Source organism: Pinus tabuliformis, chromosome 7 (assembly GCF_031772625.1).
Source record: "Pinus tabuliformis cultivar Carrire ecotype Pingquan chromosome 7, CPIR1, whole genome shotgun sequence".
Classification (NCBI taxonomy): Eukaryota; Viridiplantae; Streptophyta; class Pinopsida; order Pinales; family Pinaceae; genus Pinus; species Pinus tabuliformis.
In genome coordinates, this window is record NC_142293.1 from 763,744,759 (window position 1) to 763,766,617 (window position 21,859).

At 40.0% G+C, this 21,859-nt stretch overlaps 1 protein-coding gene across 1 annotated transcript in view; it reads right to left on the reverse strand.

Annotated features, from left to right (window-relative positions):
* Positions 1-681: 681 nt before the first annotated feature.
* LOC149249790 (26S proteasome regulatory subunit 6A homolog) overlaps positions 682-21,859 on the reverse strand; it is a 232,233-nt gene continuing 211,055 nt past the window's right edge. The window contains exons 8-10 of the mRNA XM_089458782.1: positions 1,843-1,962; positions 1,610-1,750; positions 682-1,215 (exon numbers count right to left, since the gene is read on the reverse strand). Coding sequence (XP_089314908.1) covers positions 1,138-1,215; positions 1,610-1,750; positions 1,843-1,962 — 339 coding nt within the window. The 3' untranslated portion in view covers positions 682-1,137. The remainder of the gene's footprint in view (positions 1,216-1,609; positions 1,751-1,842; positions 1,963-21,859) is intronic.

Here is a 21,859-nt window from a genome sequence, read left to right on the forward strand (position 1 = left end):
ACTAGAGAGAGAGCGTGGGATAGGAGTGGTAGTGATTTCGACCACTTTATGAGGATTAGGGTACTATTTTGAAAACGAAGGCATAATCTTTTTGGTATTAGTTAAATGTACGGTGTCCATTTTTTAAGTTTGAATTTATGTTAGATTAGTTTTAAAAATCCACAAATTACCCCGGAAAATAATGGAAATTCTGGAAAGATTTTGATAAAATCAGGTAGAAATTTTTGAAAATTTAGGTTATAATTGTTAAATTTTAGGTTACAATTGTCAAATTTCAGGATTTTGGGTGCACCGATGATGTTGAATTCATTCCCACCATCAAAAAATGATCCAAACCCTCCAGCATTCTGATTTTTATAAAAAAAATTGACCCGATTCCTGCTTAAAACTGCCGTCTGGGCGAATTTGTGGCCTCGTAGACAACGCCTTTATTTTCAGTATCATGTCGATTTCAAATTTGAACATGTAACTATGAAAAAGGGATTGATAAAGAGACGTCAGGTATAAGAGCCCAATTCAAGCACCGTTCATAAAAGATGCCGACACCTCGTCTTCAACTGCACAAGTCTTGTACACAGAATAAAATAGAAATGTGAAAAACCCGGTAACTCCATCGCGCTGGCATTAGAGACGCCCAACAAACCACCAAATTGACAACGGGGAACCAAAAAGAGTCACAAGTACACGTTAAAGGCCTTGCTTTTGCTTATAACCATTCCTCCTGCTACATATTCATGTAAGATTTTATGAGGGCATTAGGCTGTTTAAAATGGAAGAGAAAAGAAAAATGCATAGCCTACTACATTCTAACAAGTACTCAAGTACTCGGACATCCACCAAAAGTCACACTAAGAACTGCCCAGATATTTGCAACAGTGAACACTCTTGAACCAGAGATAAAGCCCATGCGTTGCATTGTGAAATCTAGTATCAATGGCAATTAGAAATCAACTTTGCCTTAGTTTTACCTTTTCTGAGTCATTCTATTTACAAGAAGTGCATATCCTCTTCCTACCTTCTAAGGTTACATAAATGAATAGCAAATACTAGTCGGGAAAACTGGAGAGTTAAAATATGCATTTATTCATCACGAGAAAGAACTCCGAGCAGCAAATTCTGATCCAACGAAAATCAGGTTTACGCATAGTAATTCAAGCTGGACTTCTTTTTAGCTTGAACTTGAATTATTCCTTCATTGAAATCTTCATGGGTAACCTACAAGTAAAAGACAGAATCAGCATTTAGAACTGTAACCCTTCTTAATGATAAGACTCGCAATAATTCTAAATTAGTTGACAACCTGTGTTCTGTATAGTTATCATTTAACGATTACCCGTGAAAAAACTTGGACAACAACATTGCAAGGCATGGTAAACATGAATTTTTTAACGTTCAACATATAGATGTTTGTAATTAGTGATCAACTTCCAGAGCATCACTGACTGGTTCTTAATGTTATTCTTTCTTTAGAGATAAAATATGAAAATATATCCCAGTACTAGAATAGTGGCATATTTTACAGTGTTGTATAAACTATATATAGCAAATGAAAGGAAATATCAGCCTAACATTGAAAAACTTTTCATGTTGATGATCAGTAAACCTTTACCTCAGTGGCATCTCGACGCAGCGCAAGCATACCAGCTTCTACACAAACAGCTTTCAACTGTGCACCATTGAAATCATCAGTGGAACGTGCAAGCTCTTCAAAGTTGACATCTGGATGAACAGTCATTTTTCTTGAATGAATCTGCGAAAGTCAAAGTAACCCTCAGCACGAGAAATGCAAGAATAGCATAGATGTTTACCAATATTCATGCTTTTTATATATTTTACATCTACCTGTAAAATTCGTGCACGTGCATCCTCTGTTGGGTGAGGAAATTCTATCTTCCGGTCTAGACGGCCTGAACGCATAAGAGCTGGATCTAATATATCTGCACGATTTGTTGCTGCTATGACCTATACATGGTATCGAGTTTCATTTCAGTGAGTTATCCTAGATCGTATTATACATGAAATAAACACTGCAGAATGAACATGAGATGAGTGACGAACATAGCAATTCAGTAATGGCAACATAGAAAGAGAAATAGTTGTGCCCATAAGTTAAAAACATAGCTGCTCAGATTTTTCTCAAAATACAAACCTATTACTAACATTCGATTTTATAAAAGAAAAAAGTGCTTTGCATTATGGTAATTAGGAATATGAATAATAGATACTAAGATCACTATCACATTTGTAATATGTATATCACAAATAATAACATACCAACAATTTTAGGAGAGTATTATCTATGAAAAGATGCAATTCAGCTGTCTGGACTGTGGTCTAATGGCAACTTGGAGTGGTTGTCATGACAACTACCAAGCATCTAATCCTGGTGAACATGCACCCTCCCAACATAGCGTTTACAAGATGTAACTAATGTTATTGACGTAACCTTCAGGAAACTACTGAGATCACAAATTGTAACATTACTCGAAGTGCGGGAGGGTTTTCAGTAGATCTAATGCAGTTGAATTTAACTGCTAGAATTGATGGGGGAGAAAGGGATGAAGTGGGCAGATCCAGGGCCATGGTGTTCATTTATGACCAGAGGGGCAATGGAACTTAGAACCATTTCAGATAACGTGATCTAATGCATTTGAATTTAACTACTAGAATTGATGGAGAAGAAAGGGATAACGTGGGCAGATCCAGGGCCAGGGTGTTCATTTATGACCAGATGGGTGCAAGCTCTAAAGTTTTGCAATGGAACTTAGAATCATTTCAAATAACATTGTGGAGGCAAATAACTTTACTCCCTAAAAGATATGGACAGCAGTAAAGAAAATCTTGAGAAGAAAATTAGAAATGCAAAACTATCTTCCAAGGCCAGCCATTATTAAAAAATTGCTGGAAAGACTAACCTACGAGTGTAACGAATTGATTAGGGAGAAAAGGATAACCTGTGCAGATCCATGGCCGGGAGGTTCATTGTTGATCAGAAGGATACAAGCTCTAAAGCTGCGCAATAGAACTTGGAACCATTTCAAATAACGAGGCGGAGGCAAAAACTCTATACGAAGGGCTGGTAAAGGCCAGTAATTTGGATATTGAAAACTTGATTCGCAAAGAAGATTCACATTTTATATCGAAATTATGAATGGTAATGCAATCCCCTAGAGTGTCCTGCTAGCACATACTAGAAGCCAAAATCACCTCATTTTCTATGTTCCTAGATCCAATGTTCCACCAAGACTCCAAGATGGGGGGACATGGGTGCGGGGAGACGCATAGGGGGGACATGTGGTGATACCCTCAAATTTCAAATTCATATTCAATAAAGAAAGCATATATACATTGATCCATACTCATCAATCTTGTTGATACATACATCATTTATTCATAGACCATGACATTCAATAATTAAATACATTGATTCATATTCATCATTCATTATTCACCATTCTAGAATCTACATTGATTTAAAAATTAAATTCATCATTCATCATTCTAGATTGTAAGTTGATTTAAAATTAAAATTAGTCACTCTAATTAGTACTAAGCAAAATAGACTATAGTAAATACTGAAATTTGAGGACTGGAATAGTAACTTGATATAAGTAAAACTCAAAAATAGTAAAAAGTGACGAGTCAAAAAGTCAGTCTAAGGTACACTGAGGGCTCCATGCTCTTGATTAAATACTAATTCCATACATGACAAAATCCAATGGAAACATTGCAATCCCCCCAATCATGAAAAATTGTTAGGCCTTCTCAATTTCGAGTGAGATCTAAAATTCTACTTTCTCCATATGAAATCCAATGAGGTCAGAACCACTCTCAAACATCCCGAGTCATTTCATGATAATATTAAAAACTTAAGCAAAGGAAGTCACTTCTTTTACTTTAAGAATTTAACATTACCATTAATTACACAGCATTAGTAGGGCCTTATGGGGGGGGGGGGCCACAAGCACCCCTTTTGAGGAAACACATCCCCCACACTGGAGAAAAGTTTCCCCTTGCATCTCCCCAAAAATAGGGATGTGGAGAAACGATTCCCTAGGCATCCCCCTATCCTATTGATAAATCTATAGGACAATAGTTAGGATGATTTCTCTATTCTTGATAACCGTGTGTGGTGTTTTCTTACTTTTTCTTATGTATTAGTGTCTCCTCTTATTATTATGTTTGTTATTATCATCAAACAACTACCAAAACAAGAAGAACAATAGTAAACAAGAACATAGGATATAGGCTGCAACCCAAGGCCAAAACCTCTCCACTTGAGAGGAAAACCCATAAATCTCTTCTCTTCTTATAGATTCTTCAATTGACGAATTCCAAGACCTCTAGACCAAGACCAATACCCTTTCAAAACCAAGTCCAACCTTCTTGATGATGTGCTTCCTTTGTCCAAGTCAAACCCAATCAAATCTCTTCCAACAACACAACTTCGACCCCCAACTACAGAATTTCAACCTCTACTACAGGTCTGAAATTTTCAGCCCCTACAACTGCTACTACATCCACACGTGTGAGCGAAATTTAGCCTTCCAAGGCCTCCCGGCAACTTCGCTTGGTTTTCTTCCTTGTCTAGAGCTAGTAGGTGACCTATTAGGCTCCTCTTCCAACAACTTTGATCCTCTTCTAGCAATTTGAGAATTTCGACCTTGAAGCAGTAAACCCTAGCCTTCCTTCTTCGCACATGTGAGATAGAGAGAGAGAGATAAATAGCCCAAACACTTCTTCCTGCGTCCTCCTCTTTCGCTAGCCTTCTTCTTCTTCTCGTTCGCTTAGATGATGAGAGATAAATGTGTGTCAAAAGGAGGTTGAGTTCCCACCTTTATATAGGCTTCTAAGGTGGACAAGGCTCCTCAATATAGGTCGACTTCTTAGCTGGCAACCCGACTTGGTCTTGAAGGGTATTTTGAAACTTTTATAGACAAAAATAATTCTTTTTAGAAGTTATAATTTGCCCGATGGGGTCTTCAACTTATGACAATGACTCTTTTGACTTCTTGACTTAGGACAAACCCTACAAGCACTCAATAGGTGCCTGACCTCTAAAATAAAAGACCTTGAGCATGAAACCCATGCACTTAACTAGCAATAATAATTTTTCTTTCATTTGAAAATATTCAAAAATCAAAATTACATTTCATATTTATGAAGACCAAACCTAGTTACACATTTTTCAACACTCCCACTTAACTAGGGAGGTGTTCATAAATGGTACATGGATATTCTCAATTTGAAGAGATCTCATAAGAAGAGTCAGATTGGTAACCCATCTGTTTAGCATCATAACAACCAACATTTCCACATAGCAAGGCCTTGACTAATAGCTCTATCTCTCCACAAGATCAGAGCACAATGTTGGCGAGACCAATGATTTATAGACACCATCATCATTGTCTCTCAAGGCACATACCCCACTCGGGTGTTCACAGAGTATGTCTTTCTAGGACAATTCTTATCTTGGATAGCCAATCCTCAAAGAATATTGATCCTCTACGACTAATGTTATCTTGGATGCCCTACATCATCCTCAAAGAGTATCGGATGCCAGATGCTTACCCAATCCTCCATTCTTTCTTCCCAAGTGAAGACAAGAATGTGTGTCTATCTCACCCTCTCAACTAGGGAGGATATAGCAACTAGTCCAAGCTTGTCTCTCAAGTACACAAGCTTCTTATTAGGAAGAGATTTTGTCAAGATGTCAACTACCTATTCATCAGTGGAGATATATTGTAGCTGCAACAGACCAGCCTACACAAGCGTTTGATTGTAGTGATACTTGTTGTTGATATGCTTTGTCTTTCCATGAAACATTGGGTCTTCAGACAACCTTATACAGCTGGTATTATCACAATGTATCACTGTAGGGTCCATCGGTCCTTCAAACAAATCGAACAACAGCTTCCTCAACCAGACAACTTCTTTGCTTACTTCACAGGCTGCAATATATTCAACCTCAGCACTACTCAAAGCAACCGATTTTTGCTTTCTACTCATCCAAGAGATCATGGAGGATCCCAAACTAAAACATCCTCTAGTAGTGCTTCTTCCATCCTACTCACTGCCTCCCCAGTCAGAATATGTATATCCAATCAAGTGGACATCATTCCTCTAGTCATATTTTAGGCAGTAGTGGATTGTTCCTTGCAAATATCTCAGTATATGCTTGGCTACTATCCAATGATCATGCTTGGGTTCTACCTGGAACTGACTAAGAACATTCACTGCAAAACATATGTCTGGTCGAGTATTCACCAGGTACATCAGCAAGCCAATCAATTGTCTATACTTGGTCGGATCCACAGGGCTTGACTCGAAACTTCTTAGCCTCTTCAAGTTTGTGATCATGGGAGTAGTCATAGGTTTGCAATCCATCATGTCAAACCTCTTCAACATCTCGATCACATACTTTCCTTGACCTAGATAAATCTCATCAGGTCCTTGCCAAACTTCAAGTCCCAAATAATAGTGCATCAGCCCTAGATCCTCCATGTCGAATTTTGTTGCTAGATGCTTCTTACATTCTAGGATTCGACCTTCCACACCTGTCATGAGTAGATCCTCCACATTCAGAAGAATGATTATAGGCTCATCCTTCACAACCTTGATATAGAGATTTGGATCAGAAAAACTCCTTGTGAAGCCCAATCTTTGTAGGTATGCATCCATCCTTGCATGCCATGCCCTTGGTGCTTGCTTAAGGCCATATAATGCCTTCTTCAACCTACAAACAGAAGGCCTCTTTATATTTGACTTCAAATCCCAAGGGTTACTCTATATAGACTTCTTCATCAATCGTGCCATTCAGGAATGCAGTCTTGACACCCATTTGAAGGATGTTCCATCCCACTGATGCTGCCAGAGAGACCAATGAACGTATAGTTGTATATCTTGTTGTAGGTGAAAATGTCTCTTCATAGTTGATGCCTTCCTATTGAGAGAAGCCCTTAGCCGCAAATACTTTCATCTGTTACATGTTTAATTTTATAAAGCCACTTGGAAGTTACCACAGATCTGTCTTCAGGCCTAGGTACGATCTCCCAAACTCCATTCTTCATTATGGATTGATATTCTTCATTCATGGCATCCTTCCATTCTTGGTGTTTGACAGCTTCTTCAAAGGTGGATGGCTGTGCTTCTATTAGCTTCATCATATATGTTGCATACCCAGAATATCTTTTGGGCTTCTTACTTTCCCTGAATGTGCCTTTGGCTGCTCCATGTCCCTCTGCATCTAACAAAGTAGATTTCAACCAATTAGGTCTCTCTGGTTTCGGGGATGACCATAGGTTGTACAGGTTCACTGGGACCTTCATCTTCATGATTTGATTTGTCTTCCTCCTTGGTACCTTCTTCTTCAAATATAGGAAGTTATTCATCATCAAAGTCCATCGAGAGATCCTTTGATTTTTTGAATGCAATACTTTCATCAAATATCACATCTCAACTAACTTCTATTCGGTGTCCTTTTATGTAGATCATATATGCCTTTGCAATATTACTGTAACCAACAAATGTTCCCTTCATGCCTGAAGGATCCAATTTCTTTCTTTTGTCCTTCCGTATATGAATATAGACAAGACAACCAAAAATTTGGAGATGGTCCACACTTGGTTTCTTCCTAGTGAATGCTTCTTTAGGAGTCATGTTATCTAGTGACCTGTGGGGACTTCGATTTTGAATGTATACAACAATCTTAGTTGCTTCACCCCACAAAAATTTCGGCAAATCTTGATCATGTAACATGGCTTTTACACTTTCTTCAATAGATCGATTCTTTCGTTCTACAACTCCATTTTGTCGGGATTGTATGGGACTATTAGCTCCCTCTTAATCCCAGACTCCTTACAGAAGGCTATGATTTCCTTTGAAGTATATTCTCCTCCATTATCGGACCTTAATATCTTTATTCTCCTTTTTGTAAGGTTCTCCACTTCAACTTTGAATTATTGAAATTTGACGAATACTTCATATTGATTTTTGGTAGCATCGGATGTGCTCTAGCCATGAAAATTGGTGGAGAGGCCAAGGCACATGAGATCTCCATGACCTAGAAATCGTTTGGGGAAATTCCACCCGGATGGAGAGATATTAAAATAATTAATAATATTTTTAATCTTAGTCGTTGATTAGGGACTTAATCTCGGCCATTGAATCGTCGTCAAGAAAAGTATAAGAGGAGGCTTGAGGGTCAGTTGGAGACACACCAAATTGATCAGTGAAATCGATTTTCTGGGGCAGTGTTTGCTGAGAAATCGAGAAAGTGATCTGTTGCAGCGAGGGACAGTTCAGTAGAAGGCCGAGAATACATAGCAAAGAGGCAGAGATAGTGTCAGAGAGACAGCGCAGAGGCAGTCTGGGTTGACACAGGGACAACTAGAGCTGACGCAGAGGCTTGGAGGGCCAGCACTGAGGACGCAGGAGGTCGAGAAGCTGACGCAGGCAAACGCAGAGGCTAGCAGAGCTGACGCTGTGCAGAAAGCGCTACGCTGGGGTGTTTTCATGGGGCAGATTGAGAGCTGAGAGGCAGACGTAGAGTTGTAGAGGGTGACGCAGTCCCTGGAGGGTGACACAATTCCAGAGAGAAGCTTGGAGCAGCTTTCGTTGTCCAGCTGAGGAATAGTCGAAGTCACTGTGGGAATCATCATCCGGTTGTTGATCAGCCGGAATATCTGTCTCCGGAGCAAGGTACTTCTGCCAAGGAGAATCTTTGAAGGGTGAGCCATTTTTGGCACCCTAGTTGTATTCAGAAATCTGCATAATAATAAAACCCTCATATTTGTTGCACTGGTTTTCCCGCATTGGGTTTTTCTGGGGAAGATTGTTCAAAAATAATGGTGTCCCCTGTGTTGTCTCGATTTCCTTCAGTTGTTGATCTGTATATGTGTGAAGGTTGATTTGTGTTTATTTCGGTATTTATATTAATAAATAACTTCATAATGGAAAGAACAAGTAGGAGATAATAAACCAGATAATGCAATAGGAATTTCTGATGTGTCAGACTTAGAAATTTCCACATGGTATCAGAGGGATTACAGATCATAGGAGGACTGAAGACACCAGCAGAAATCTGAAATTTGCAGCAATAGCAATTGTCCTAAAAGACAGCGTTGTTCCAGAGCAGAAGCAGCAAGAGAAGAGGTGACGTAGAGCCTGCGTCAGTAGTTCGAGCCAAGGGAAGGGCCAGCGCAGAGGCAGAGTGAGGCAGAAGAGGCTCACGAAGAGCCATGTCATCCTGCTCAGCCAGGTAGGATTGACGCAGTTGGCCAGAGGAGCAGATTCAGCCTTTGTCGGGATTGCGCAGAGCTTGAAAGGCTCAATTTCTTCAGTTGCCGAGGCTTGGGGAGCTGTGGGCAAATTGTGATTTGAGGAGCTAGTGGGAAGTTGTTTCTGTCGATACAGAACAGTGTTTAAGGAGACAGAATCAAGGTAGAGGGAATCACTACCTCGACGGATTTCTAGCCAAGGAATCCAAATCCGAGTTGCAGTTGCAAGGAGGATTGGAGAGGAGCGGTTCGACAGCTGGCCAGAGGATTTCCAAGAGGGAAATCAAGACTCAGAGGGAGTCTAGAAGAGGAGCTGAAATGGCAGTGAACGAACTGAGGGATCAGGACAGGTTGCACGGGGCTTCCAACTTTGTCATCTGAAAGGCAGTTTTGGATCGACATCGCATCAAGGATTTTCCCTTGAAAATAGTGGCTATCCTAGTTGACCCAACTGAGAATGAGAAGCATGAGGAGGCGATGGCGAGGGCAAAGTGCATGATCCTAGACAGGGTCAAAGATCATGTAATACCACATATTGCTAAGAAGAACACAGCAAAGGAGTTGTGGGACACCCTGACCACCTTATATCAAGGCTCTTTCGTGCAGCAAAAGATGCTATTGGAGAATTAGCTGAGGTCATATCAAATGCATAAGGGAGAGCAGATAGATCCATTCCTTCTCAGGTTGCAGGAGATTCGCGACCAGCTTACTTCTATGGGGTCTACACCGGATCCAAAGTTTATGGTCAGGACTACCTTGAATGCAGTCTCCGAGGAGTGGGAGACATTTGTCCAAAGTATTTTGGGCAGGGCTACTCTTCTCGGTTGGGAGGAGATGTGGGCAGCTCTTCGACAAGAAGAGATCAGGAGGATGACCAAGGCAGGGAGTAGTGGTAAGGGAGTTCGAGTCAAGAAAGAGGAGGAGGAGGATGCAGCTCTAGCATCTGCGGGACAACAAGGGAAGAGGAAGAAGAAGGATATCTCCAAGGTCAAGTGCTTCAATTGTGGGGAGTTGGGTCATTATGCATCCTAGTGTCCCAGGAAGAAAGGCAAGGGAGAAGCTTCTGATTCAAAGGCAGCTCCAGCTAAGGCGGAGAAAGAGGTCGAGACTGATGACGATTGTGCCATGAGTGCTCATGCACCTCTAGAGAAGAGGTGGGGTGACATCAAGTTGTAGTCAGGAGGACTACATACTAGGGGCAGGATCCTTGAGGTACCCAAACTCATGGATCACATCCGGCTACGGGAGCCCTTAACGACAGTAGCATGATGACAGGTGTCGGGTGGAGCAAAGTGTGGTGGAGCAGCAAGGCAGGGCTAGAGTGCAGAAGTCTGTAGCAGCGCAGCAAAGGTTGCAGCAGTGCGAGAGGCACAGAGGTGTTTGCAGCAGCACAGTGGCAGCAGAGGGAGCACAGGATAGCAGCAGAGGTAGCTTCAGCATCACGAGGCTTCCAGACTAACCAGCATGTCAGTGTTTGCGTGAAGTCAGTTACTTACATCTCGGTAACTGAGTTGCAGTACAGCGGTTAGCAGTGGCAATGCTATGAGCAGCATGTTGAGAAGGAGCTACAGTACAGATGTGGCAGTCGCAGTGGCAGTGTCATGGGCAGCAGTGCAGGGGATGTGAGGCAGCAGGCCAAGCATCAGCACAGGTACCGGTGCAGAGGATCCATGTGATGTTTCTGTGATGAAGCATTACTAGAGCACATTCCTCGCTAAAAGGGAGTGTCGATTTTTGGTAGCATCGAATGTGCTCTAGCCATGAAAATTGCTGGAGAGGCTAAGGCGTATGAGATCTCCAAGACCCAGAAATCGTTTGGTGAAATTCCACCCGGATGGAGAGATATTAAAATAATTAATATTTTTAATGGGGTTCCTAAGTCTAAATTTAGGAAAATTAAAATATTAATGTGTATTAATATAATATGGATGAGAAAGCTCTAAATAACGAGGATCAAGCCAGATCTAATCTTAGTCGTTGATTAGGGACTTAATCTCGACCGTTAAATTGTCAACAAGAAAAGTATAAGAGGAGGCTTGAGGGTCAGTTGGAGACACACCAAATTGATTAGTCAATTCAATTTTCTGGGGCAGGATTTGCTGAGAAATCGAGTTAGTGATCTGGTGCAGCGAGGGGCAGTTCGGCAAAACGCCGAGAATACATAGCAGAGAGGCAGAGATAGTGCCAGAGAGACAACACAGAGGCAACCTAGGTTGACGCAGAGACAGCCAGAGCTGACGCAGAGATAGGCAGAGTTGACACAGAGGCTTGGAGGGCCAGCGCTGAGGACATAGGAGGCCGAGAAGTTGACGTAGGCAGACGCAGAGGCTAGCAGAGGTGACGCTGGGCAGAAAGAGCTGCATTGGGGTGTTTTCATGGGGCAGACTGGGAGCTGAGAGGCAGACGCAGAGCTATAGAGGGTGATGCAGTCCCTGGAGGGTGACACATTTCCAGAGAGAAGCTTGGAGAAGCTTTCGTTATCCAACTGAGGAACAGTCGAAGTCAATGTGGGAATCATCATCCAGTTGCTGATCAGTCGAAATATCTGTCTCCGGAGCAAGGTATTTCTGCCAAGGAAAATCTCTGCAAGTGAGCCATTTCTGGCACCCTAGTTATATTCAGAAATCTGCATAATAATAATAAAAACCCTCATATCTGATGCACTGGTTTTCCCGCATTGGGTTTTTCCGGGGACGATTGTCCAAAAATAACGGTGTCCCTTGTGTTGTCTCAATTTCTTTTAGTTGTTGATCTATATATGTGTGAAGGCTGCATTTGCGTTTATTTCGGTATTTATAGTAATAAATAACTTGCTAATGGAAAGAACAAGTAGGAGATAATAAACCAGATAATGTAGTAAGGATTTTTGATGTGTCAGACTTAGAAATTTCCACACTTTATCCTTGGATTTTATCAAATAAACCGAAGTTTTCCTTGAGTGGTCATCAATGAATGTTACATAATATAGATGACCTCCAAGAGAGTTTGGAGACATAGGACCACAAACATCGGAATGAATGAGATTCAGAATTTCTTTTGACCTTGAAGCACTACTTCCGAATGGTCTCTTGGTATTTTTACCCAATGCACATCCCTTGTATACTCCTTCATGATTTTCCTTGAGTTCAGGGATGTCATTCACCATTGAATTTAGAGTTGGTAGGATTTTGTAGTGAAGGTGACTAAACCTTCTATGCCAAAGTACACATGGGCTAATTTCAACGTGAACCAACGTGAAATCTATAGGGCAGTAGTTAGGATGATTCCTCTATTCTTGATCACTAATTGTGATGTCTTTTTACTTTTTCTTACTTATTAGCTTCTTCTCTTATTATTATGTTTGTTCTTATCATCAAACAACTACCAAAACAAGAAGAAAAATAGTACACAAGAACACAAGATATAGGCTGCAAGCCAGGGCCAAAACCTCTCCACTTGAGAGGAAAACCCGTAAATCTCTTATTTTCTTATAGATTCTTCAATTGACGAATTCCAAGACCTCTAGACCAAGACCAATACCCTTTCAAGACCAAATCCAACCTTCTTGATGATGTGCTTCCTTTGTCCAAGTCCAACCCACTCAAATCTCATCCAACAGCACAACTTCAACCACTAACTAAAACATTATGGCCTCTACTGTAGGTCTGAAATTTTTGGCCCCTACAACTGCTACTACATCCACACATGTGAGCGAAGTTTAGCCTTGCTAGGCCTCCCAACAACTTCGCTTGGTTTGCTTTCTTGTCTAGAGCTAGTAGGTGACCTAATAGGCTTCTCTTCTAGAAACTTTAATCCTCTTCTAGCAACTTGAGAATTTTTACCTTGAAGCAGTAAACCCTAGCCTTCTTTCTTTGCACATGTGAGATAGAGAGAGAGAGAAATAGCCCAAACACTTCTTCCTTCGTCCTTCTCCTCCTTCGCTAGCCTTCTTCTTCTCCTTCGCTTAAATGATGAGAGATGAATGTATGTCCAAAGGAGGTCGAGTTCCCTCCTTTATATAGGCTTCTAAGGTGGACGAGGCTCCTCAAAATAGGCCAACTTGGTCTTGAAGGGTATTTTGACACTTTTAAAGACAAAAATAATTCTTTTTACAAGTTACAATGTGCCCGATGGGGTCTTCAACTTATGACAATGACTCTTTTGACTTCTTGACCTAGGAAAAACCCTAGAAGCACTCAATGGGTGCTTGACCTCTAAAATAAAAGACCTTGAGCATGAAACCCATGCTCTAAAATAGCAATAATAATTTTTCTTTCATTTTACAATATTCAAGAATCAAAAGTACATTTCATATTTATGAAGACCGAACCTAGTTACACATTTTTCAACATATCCCAGGTGCATGGGAAGCATGAGGTGCATGCACCCCACCCTGGGGGATGCATCCCCATGGAACACTGCCTGGATCATGTGTGATTCCATCATGTCACACGACACTTAAATGTTGAATCAGATGGTTTAGCAAACCAAGGTGCAATTCAACGTCTTCTTTAAATCAGGCTCTACAATCAAGAAACTCAGAAAGTAGGGAGCACCTAGCGAACTAGAAGCCCCAGTCTGTTGACACTGGACAGGATGATAGCAAATTGGTTCGCTCTGAGATTGCATCACGAAGAAGGTTCAAAACCATAGAGTATATGGCTAAGTTGCACGAAATGTCTAGAAGTTTCCGAAACGGGGACGGCTTGAAACATGACCCCCGGAAAATGGAAACGTGGCCGAAACGTCATATATATATATATATATATATATATATAGATAGATAGATAGATAGATAGATAGATAGATAGATATTAAATAAATTATAATTTATAACACATTATTTTGCAAGAAAAAAAAGAATGAGACATATAAATGACATTTTAGAAGGAAATCCAAATTTATATTAACTCCATGTCTCCAACAAATAATTACATGATGCAAATATCCAAAATCAGCCTTTATAGATGAGGCTTTACGTTATGTGTTAAAACTGAAATAAAACATGAACTAAAGACAATCATGGCTACATCAACATATCATTACTAATACAACTCATCCTCATCAACAAAGATAGAACAAGATGCTTGTTCAGCAGAAGAGGCAACTCTACTAGTACTTCCAGGTAAACTTGCATCACCATTGGCACAAATATTAAGAGCAGAAAGAGAGAGCTCTAAATCTGAACATTTTGCATCCACATCCCATTCTTTATGAGGTCCACTTGTATATTCTTCACCCTTATGAGACACAAGTCGTAGGTTTGAATGCACATATACAAGGTCCTCTGCCTTTTGCGATCCCAACCTGTTGTGCTTCACACTATGAATGAAACTGTAGGTGCTCCAATTCTGTTCTGTTGATGAAGAGCTTGCCACTTGTGATAGGATACGAGTGGCAAGACTTTGCAAATGAACACCACTTGCCCCATGACAAGTCCACCACTTAACTGGGTCCATGGTCCTCCTCTCATCCAAAGTTGATATGTCTGCAAAATCCTCTAATCCAGTAGCAAAACGGGGAAATTCTTGCCTTACATCAATTTGTAAAGAAGCTGGAAATATCCTTTGAAAGGCTTTCTTCACTCCATTGGCTACCTCCTTGTCCTTATGTGGAGCCTTCCTCTTCCCATTGCTTTCAGCAATGAATTCTTCATCATAAAATTTTGGATTCAAAGCATGTGCCAAAGTGTGCAATGGAGTGTTGAAGCTATTCCACTTGGTAACAATAATGAACCTCACTTGTTCAGCAAAATCAAAATCCACATAAAGAAGAGTGGGAGCCTCCTATGTAATAATTTCCATAGTTTTTTCAACCATGGTATCCATGCCATCATAAACCTCTCTTAAGAAAGGTTTCTCTATGTCTGCAACTCAAAGAAGATCAAATGCAGGCGATGTGAACTTGAGCAAGAAATCAATCTTGCTCCACCAATCTTCATCAACCAACACCCTCCTCACCATACTTCCCTTCTCTGAATCTGCCTGTCTCCACTCAGCCCAAGTTGGACCCACCACCATACTCATTAATGCATTTTTAACATCAACAAGGTGACACAACATGATGAAGTTTGAGGCATACCGTGTCTCAGCAACTTTCAACAACTCCAATTTGGAGTATTCTCGATATATTGCTTGAGATTGGTGGTGGTTGGTGATGAATTTTATAATCTCCCTAGCCTACCCTGTGACCTCCTTAATCCATTATGTTTTTGCCTCAATCTCTTCTAAAATCAGATTCAAATTGTGGACAATGCAAGGAGTCCAAAATATGTGATTGTATCTACTCTCAACAATCAAGCTTGCAGCTTTGCAAACAGGTGCATTATCTGTGATAACTTGCACCACATTTTCTGAGCCTACTTGTTCAATAGCAGAAATTAAAATATTAGCAATGAACTTACTATCCTTTATCTCACCCAAACAATCTTCTGCTTTGATGAACATGGCTCCTTTTGGTGATGATGCAATGACATTAATCAAAGGCCTGCGTCTTGTATCAGTCCAGCCATCTGAGATAATAGAAACCCCTGTACTACCCCATGAGCTACGAATTGGTTTGAGAACATCATCAAGAAGTTGCCTCTCTTTCTTCAGCAAAATTGTTTTGACTTTTTCATAGTTTGGGCCTTTGTAACCTTGAGGAGCTTTGTTAATCGCTCTCACCAAATCTTGCCAATATGGGGATTGAACCACATTAAAGGGGATGCCACAAGCAAAGATGGCCCTTGCCACTCTTGAGTCAGCTTCTTCTCTCCCTTGACTATCAAGCATTTTCACCAATCTGTTGTCTTGAATTGGAGTTGATGGCTTTGATAACTCAACTTCTACTTCTAGTGCCCTCCTCTTTCTTGCTTCTTGAACAATCCTTGGCTCAACACTATCAAACATGCGAGGATTGGTAGTGCCCATGCCGATTTTGCTTCTTTGATCCTTCAACCTTTGAACATCATCGCTCTCTTTCTTGAATCTAGCCCTCACCTCTGCAATTTTGGTATGTGCACACACATTAATACCCTTTATCTCTTCATGCAAAATGTGAGCCTTCACTCGTGTAAGAGCCCTTGAAGGCCTTTTCATTTTTGCACAAATTGCACTCCCATTCCCATGTACCACCGGAACCCATCTGCTTCACTTTGATAACATACTTCCATAGAGGATAATATTCTTGTCGTCTGCTTGCTTGAGTGGCTTTAAAAGCACTTGAAACACAACCTTGAGAAGCCATGATTGCTGCAAAATTACAATAATACAATATGAAAAACGCACCCAATCTAAAGGCATTTGAAACACTACTTTGAGAAGCCATGAATGATGCAAAATCAGGAAATGAAAACTCACCCAACTAGTTGTTGTCCACACTCTTCCTCTTGCTGCCCACGCCCTTCCTCTCATTACCCACGCTCCAAAACACAAACAAACTCCTTGTTGCTGCTATAGGAAGCTCTTCTTGCAAAACAATGTGAGAGAAATGAGTGAATGGAGTGCCTTTTTATAGAAAAGAAGAGGCTCATAGGGTTTCTAGAGAGTTCTATTCTTCTCATCTTAGAGAATTCCATTTGTAATTTTTGTATTAAATTTAGCTAACAGCCACATAAAAATTAATTTATTAGTGTGTTTTGGTGTTATATGGGGCCCATGCCCTCTTTCCACAAGTTGAGATGGCCGAAAAAGGCTTAAAAAGATCATTTATTTTTTGTCGTTGAAACTCAGACGGTTGTGCCGAAACTCCGCCAAAGCACCATCGGTCGTACCATCCAACGTTTCAAAATCGCGAAACGTCATATGGTACGGATAACGGTGTTTCAAAGCCGTTTCGCCGTTTCGAGCCGCCTGGGTACTAGTACACCACTAAAATCGACATTTCCTACAACATAGGCAAGGACAATTGGGATTCGCGAGGGGAGGTTGTATAGATTCCTCCTCCTCAAGCTTTAGTACATTTAGATATAAATCCTTGTGAGTTGTGGCATAAAAGGTATGGCCATCTCCATTACAAAATATTGCCATTTTTGGATCCAATGGTGACTAGTATACCCCAATTAAAGGAAGAGCATGAAGGAGTTTGTAAAGGGTGTGCCCTTGGTAAAAATGTGAAGAAACCATTCCCTAGCAGTGACACAAGATCCAAGGAAATCTTGGACCTAATCCACTTTGATGTTTGTGGAGCCATGTAAAAAAAATCACTTGGTGGTCAATACTATGTAACATTTATTGATGATCACTCCAGAAAGACTTGGATATATTTCTTGAAGTCTAAAGATGAAGTATTTGAAAAGCTCCAAGAGTTCAAGGCAGAGGTAGAAAATGACAGAAAAGAAGATCAAGACTCTGAGATCAGATAATGGGGGAGAATCTACATCTAAAGAATTTATGGCCTTTTGCATAGAAGTTGGAATTACGAGGGAGCAAATATTTCCTTACAATCCTCAACAAAATGGTGTAGCTGAAAGGAAGAACCCATCTATTGAAGAATGTGTAAGAGCTATGCTACATGACCAAGGCCTTCCCGAATTCTTATGGGGTGACGCCTCTATGACAATAGTTTACATAGAAGTCCACACAGAATTCTTGACAACATGACCCTAAAAGAAGCATTTACAGGAAATAAGTCGAATGTTGATCATCTCAGAATTTTAGGATGTCTTGTATACATTCATATTCCCAAGGACAAAAGGAAGAAATTGGACCTTGTGTTGAAAAATGTAACTAGGTTCAGTGTTCAAAATTATCATTGTACTTGTATCAATGTATATTTTATGAAAAAACAAAAAGAAGAAAAAGACAATTTATTATTATTAATATTTTTCTAGTCAAGCATGTTCTTCATGCTTCTAGGGTTTATTTGAGTCAAGAAGAATTTTTTATCATGTGTCAAAGTCCCATTTGGACAATTTGTATCAAAAGAAAAATATTATTTTTGAGTTTAAAAGAGTCATTTTGACCCCCAAGACCAAGTCGGCCTAGAAGAGGTCCAATTCGATCACATAAATGGCTATAAAAGGAAGAGACTCCATCCTCATTTGCACACTCACTCACAAAAGTTCAATCTCTAAGCAAGAAAGGAAGAAAAGAAGTGTGAAGGCCAAGGAAGAGAGAGAAATCCAAGGAAGAAAGGAAATTTTTGAATTTTTGTTTGTATGCCCACAAGTGCGAGATTTCTAGGGTTATTTTGCGAACTACATGGCTGAAGTTGCAAGTTTGAACTGCAGATCTGAAGTTGCAGGGCCGAAATTCTGAGTTTGACAAGATTTGGTGAAGTTTGACTAGCATTGACTTTGTGGACTTTGACTTGTTTGAGGAAGGTTCTTAAGGAGGGTTGACCTGAAGCTTATGGAGGTCTTGGTCTTTGGGTCTTGGATGTCTCACTTTGATTTGATTCTATAAGTGGGGAAGTTGTTTGGGTTTTCCCCCTTGTGGGGTTTTGCCCTGGCTTGGAACCTATATCTTGTGTTCTTTGTGTTCATGTGATCTTCATACATTTATGTTTTGGTAATTGCTTGATGAAGAAGACATAATTAAGTAATGAAAGCCAACAAATACTCACAACTAATTATCAAGTAAGATGAATCAACTCTAATATACAAGAACATTTTGGTTATAGCACCTCATCGAAAGCATATAGAATCTACATCAAGGAAGAATGACATATTGAAGTAAGTAGAGATGTCACATTTGATGAAAGTGTTGCATATAAGAAGTCCAAGGATATCCCTATTGATGAAGAAGGACTTATCTCTCCCAATGAAGAGAATCCAGTGCAAGACAATCCTCCAGAACCTACAATTGATCATCATGATGAACCAGAAGGACCAAGCGAACCTGTACAACCTGTCATCATACTAGAAACTCAAAAAAGACCAGCTTGGTTAAGATCAACTCTATAGGAAGCCGAAGGACATGCAGCAACAAAAGGAACATTTAGAGAAAGTAACAAACCCAAGAGGTATTCAGGTTATGCAGCATACATGACCAAACTTATTGAAGTAGAACCTACCTCTTATGAAAAGCCAGATGAACATCAAGTATGGAAGAATGCAATGCTAGAAGAATACCAATCAATAATGAAGAATGATGTTTGGGAAATTGTTCCTAGACCAAAAGACAAATCAGCTGTGACTTCCAAGTGGGTGTACAAAATCAAGCATGCAGTTGAAGGGAGTATTGACAAATATAAGGCAAGATTTGTGGCTAGAGGATTCTCTCAACAAGAAGGAATTGATTATGAGGACACTTTTGCTCCTACAGTCACGTACACAACTATTAGATCCCTCATCTCAATCGCTGCTACTATGGGATCGAACATACATCAAATGGATGTAAAGACAGCTTTTCTAAATGGCACAATTGATGAATAAGTTTGCATTGAGCAACCTCAAGGATTTGAAGTGCATGGAAAAGAAATTCATGTTTGCATGTTAAAGAAGGCTCTATATGGCTTGAAACAAGCCCCTAGAGCATGGTATGCCAGAATAGATGCTTATCTATTAAGACTTGGTTTCATCAAAAGTACTACAAATCCAAATCTCTACATCAAGGTGGTAAAGAATGAACCCGTGATCATATTACTTTATGTGGATGACTTACTGATAACAAGTGTGGAGCATCGTATTCGTCAATGTAAGAAGGAACTGACAGCTAAATTTGATATGAAATATCTTGGACTAATGCACTATTATTTGGGACTCGAAGTTTGGCAAAAACCTGGCGAGATCTATCTTGGTCAAGAAAAATATGTGATCAAGATTCTATAGAAATTTGGGATGATGGATAGTAAACCTATGACAACTCCTATGATCACCAATTTGAAGAAGCTAAGGAGTTCAGACTCAAGTTTTGTTGATCCAACATCCTATAGACAACCGATTGGTTCTTTGATGTACCCAGCGATCACTCTTAGTCAATTTCAGATAGATCCTAGACATGATCATTGGATAGCAGCTAAACACATCTTAAGATATCTTCGTGGGACCATACATCACTACTTGAGATACATTACAGTTAAAGAGATTCAGTTATTGGGCTACACAAATTTGAAATGGGCAAGCAGTGATGCAGATGGAAAACATACTACAACTGGTTGTATTGTTTGGGATTCGTTATGGTTTCATGGATAAGCAAGAAACAAGACTCAATTACATTGGGTACTGCTGAAGCTAAATACATAGCAGATAGTGAAGTTAGTCGAGAAGCAATTTGGCTTCGTAAGTTACTTGCAAATCTATTTAAAGGACCTTTGGACTCTACCATCATATGTTGCGACAATCAGGGCTACATAAAGCTAACAGAGGACCCAGTTTTCCATGCAAGGATGAAGCACATTAATATCAAATATCACTACATTCGAAGCTTGGTATAGGATGGGGTCGTAAAGCTACAATACATCTACACTAACGAACAGATAGCAGATATATTGACGAAGTCTCTTCCTAATAGGAATCTTGAGTATTTGCGAGACAAGCTTGGGCTTGTGGATATCTCCCCTCTGGTTGAGAGGGAGTGAGGGTGGACACCATACTCTCCATGTGTCATGTACTATGGCTATGACTAACAACTGTAAGCCTAGTAAAGTCACTAGTAAGGAGAATGGTGGATTGGATAAGCATCAGAACCGATATTCTTTGAGGATTTGTGCTTTGACCAAGACTAACCATCATAAATCAAGTACATTAATCCAAGATAATAATAGTCCCAAAGACTGATATTTCTTGGTGTCAAATATTGTGATAATAGAATAGGAAATAGTTATGTAAGGACATACTTGGTGAACACTCGAGTGGCATATGAGCCTGAGAGGCGGTGGCGTCCAAATTTATGCCTCCCAAGATTGTGCTATGATCTAGTGGAGAGATAGAGCTTGTTAGACAAGGCCTTGCTAAATTGACAATGTTGGCAATGATGATGCAAATCGTCATTGATACTTATCAATCTAGATCCTTTCTTATATGAATATGTCAACTTGAGAGTATCTCATCGTGTCATTATGAATACCTCCCTAGTTAAGAGGGAGTGTTGAAAAATGTAACTAGTGTCAGTCTTCATAAAATGTAATTTTTATCATTGATTATATTCATTATTATTATTTTATTTTTGGTCAAAGCATGTTCTTTATGCTTATAGAGTCAATCAAGTCAAGAAGAATTTATAAAGAGTCAAAAGAAATGTATTTGAGTCAAGTCCCATTTGGGGATTTTCTAGAGGAAAAGCTAAAGATTTTTATTTTGAGTCAAAAAGTCATCACAAGACCAAGTTGACCCTCCTTGGACAAGTCGATCTTAGAGGCAACTATTCGACCCTCCTGGACATGTATAAATACAAGTCAACTTGACCTCATTCAATCACTCATCATCACATCGATTTTGGTGCCAAAAAGACAAGAAGAAAAGGAATGAAATCAAAGGAGAGAGAAATTTGGGTGCTTCTAGCTTGTTTTTTCTCACACGTAAGAAGTTTCTAGGGCAACTCTGCGAAAATTACAGGTTTGAAATTCGTCCTTCACTACAAGTCTGAAATTTCTGTGATTTGACTAGTTTTAGAAGGTTTGACCAACATTAACTTTCATTGACTTTGACTAGGTTGGAGGAGACTTGGAGGAGTGTTGAC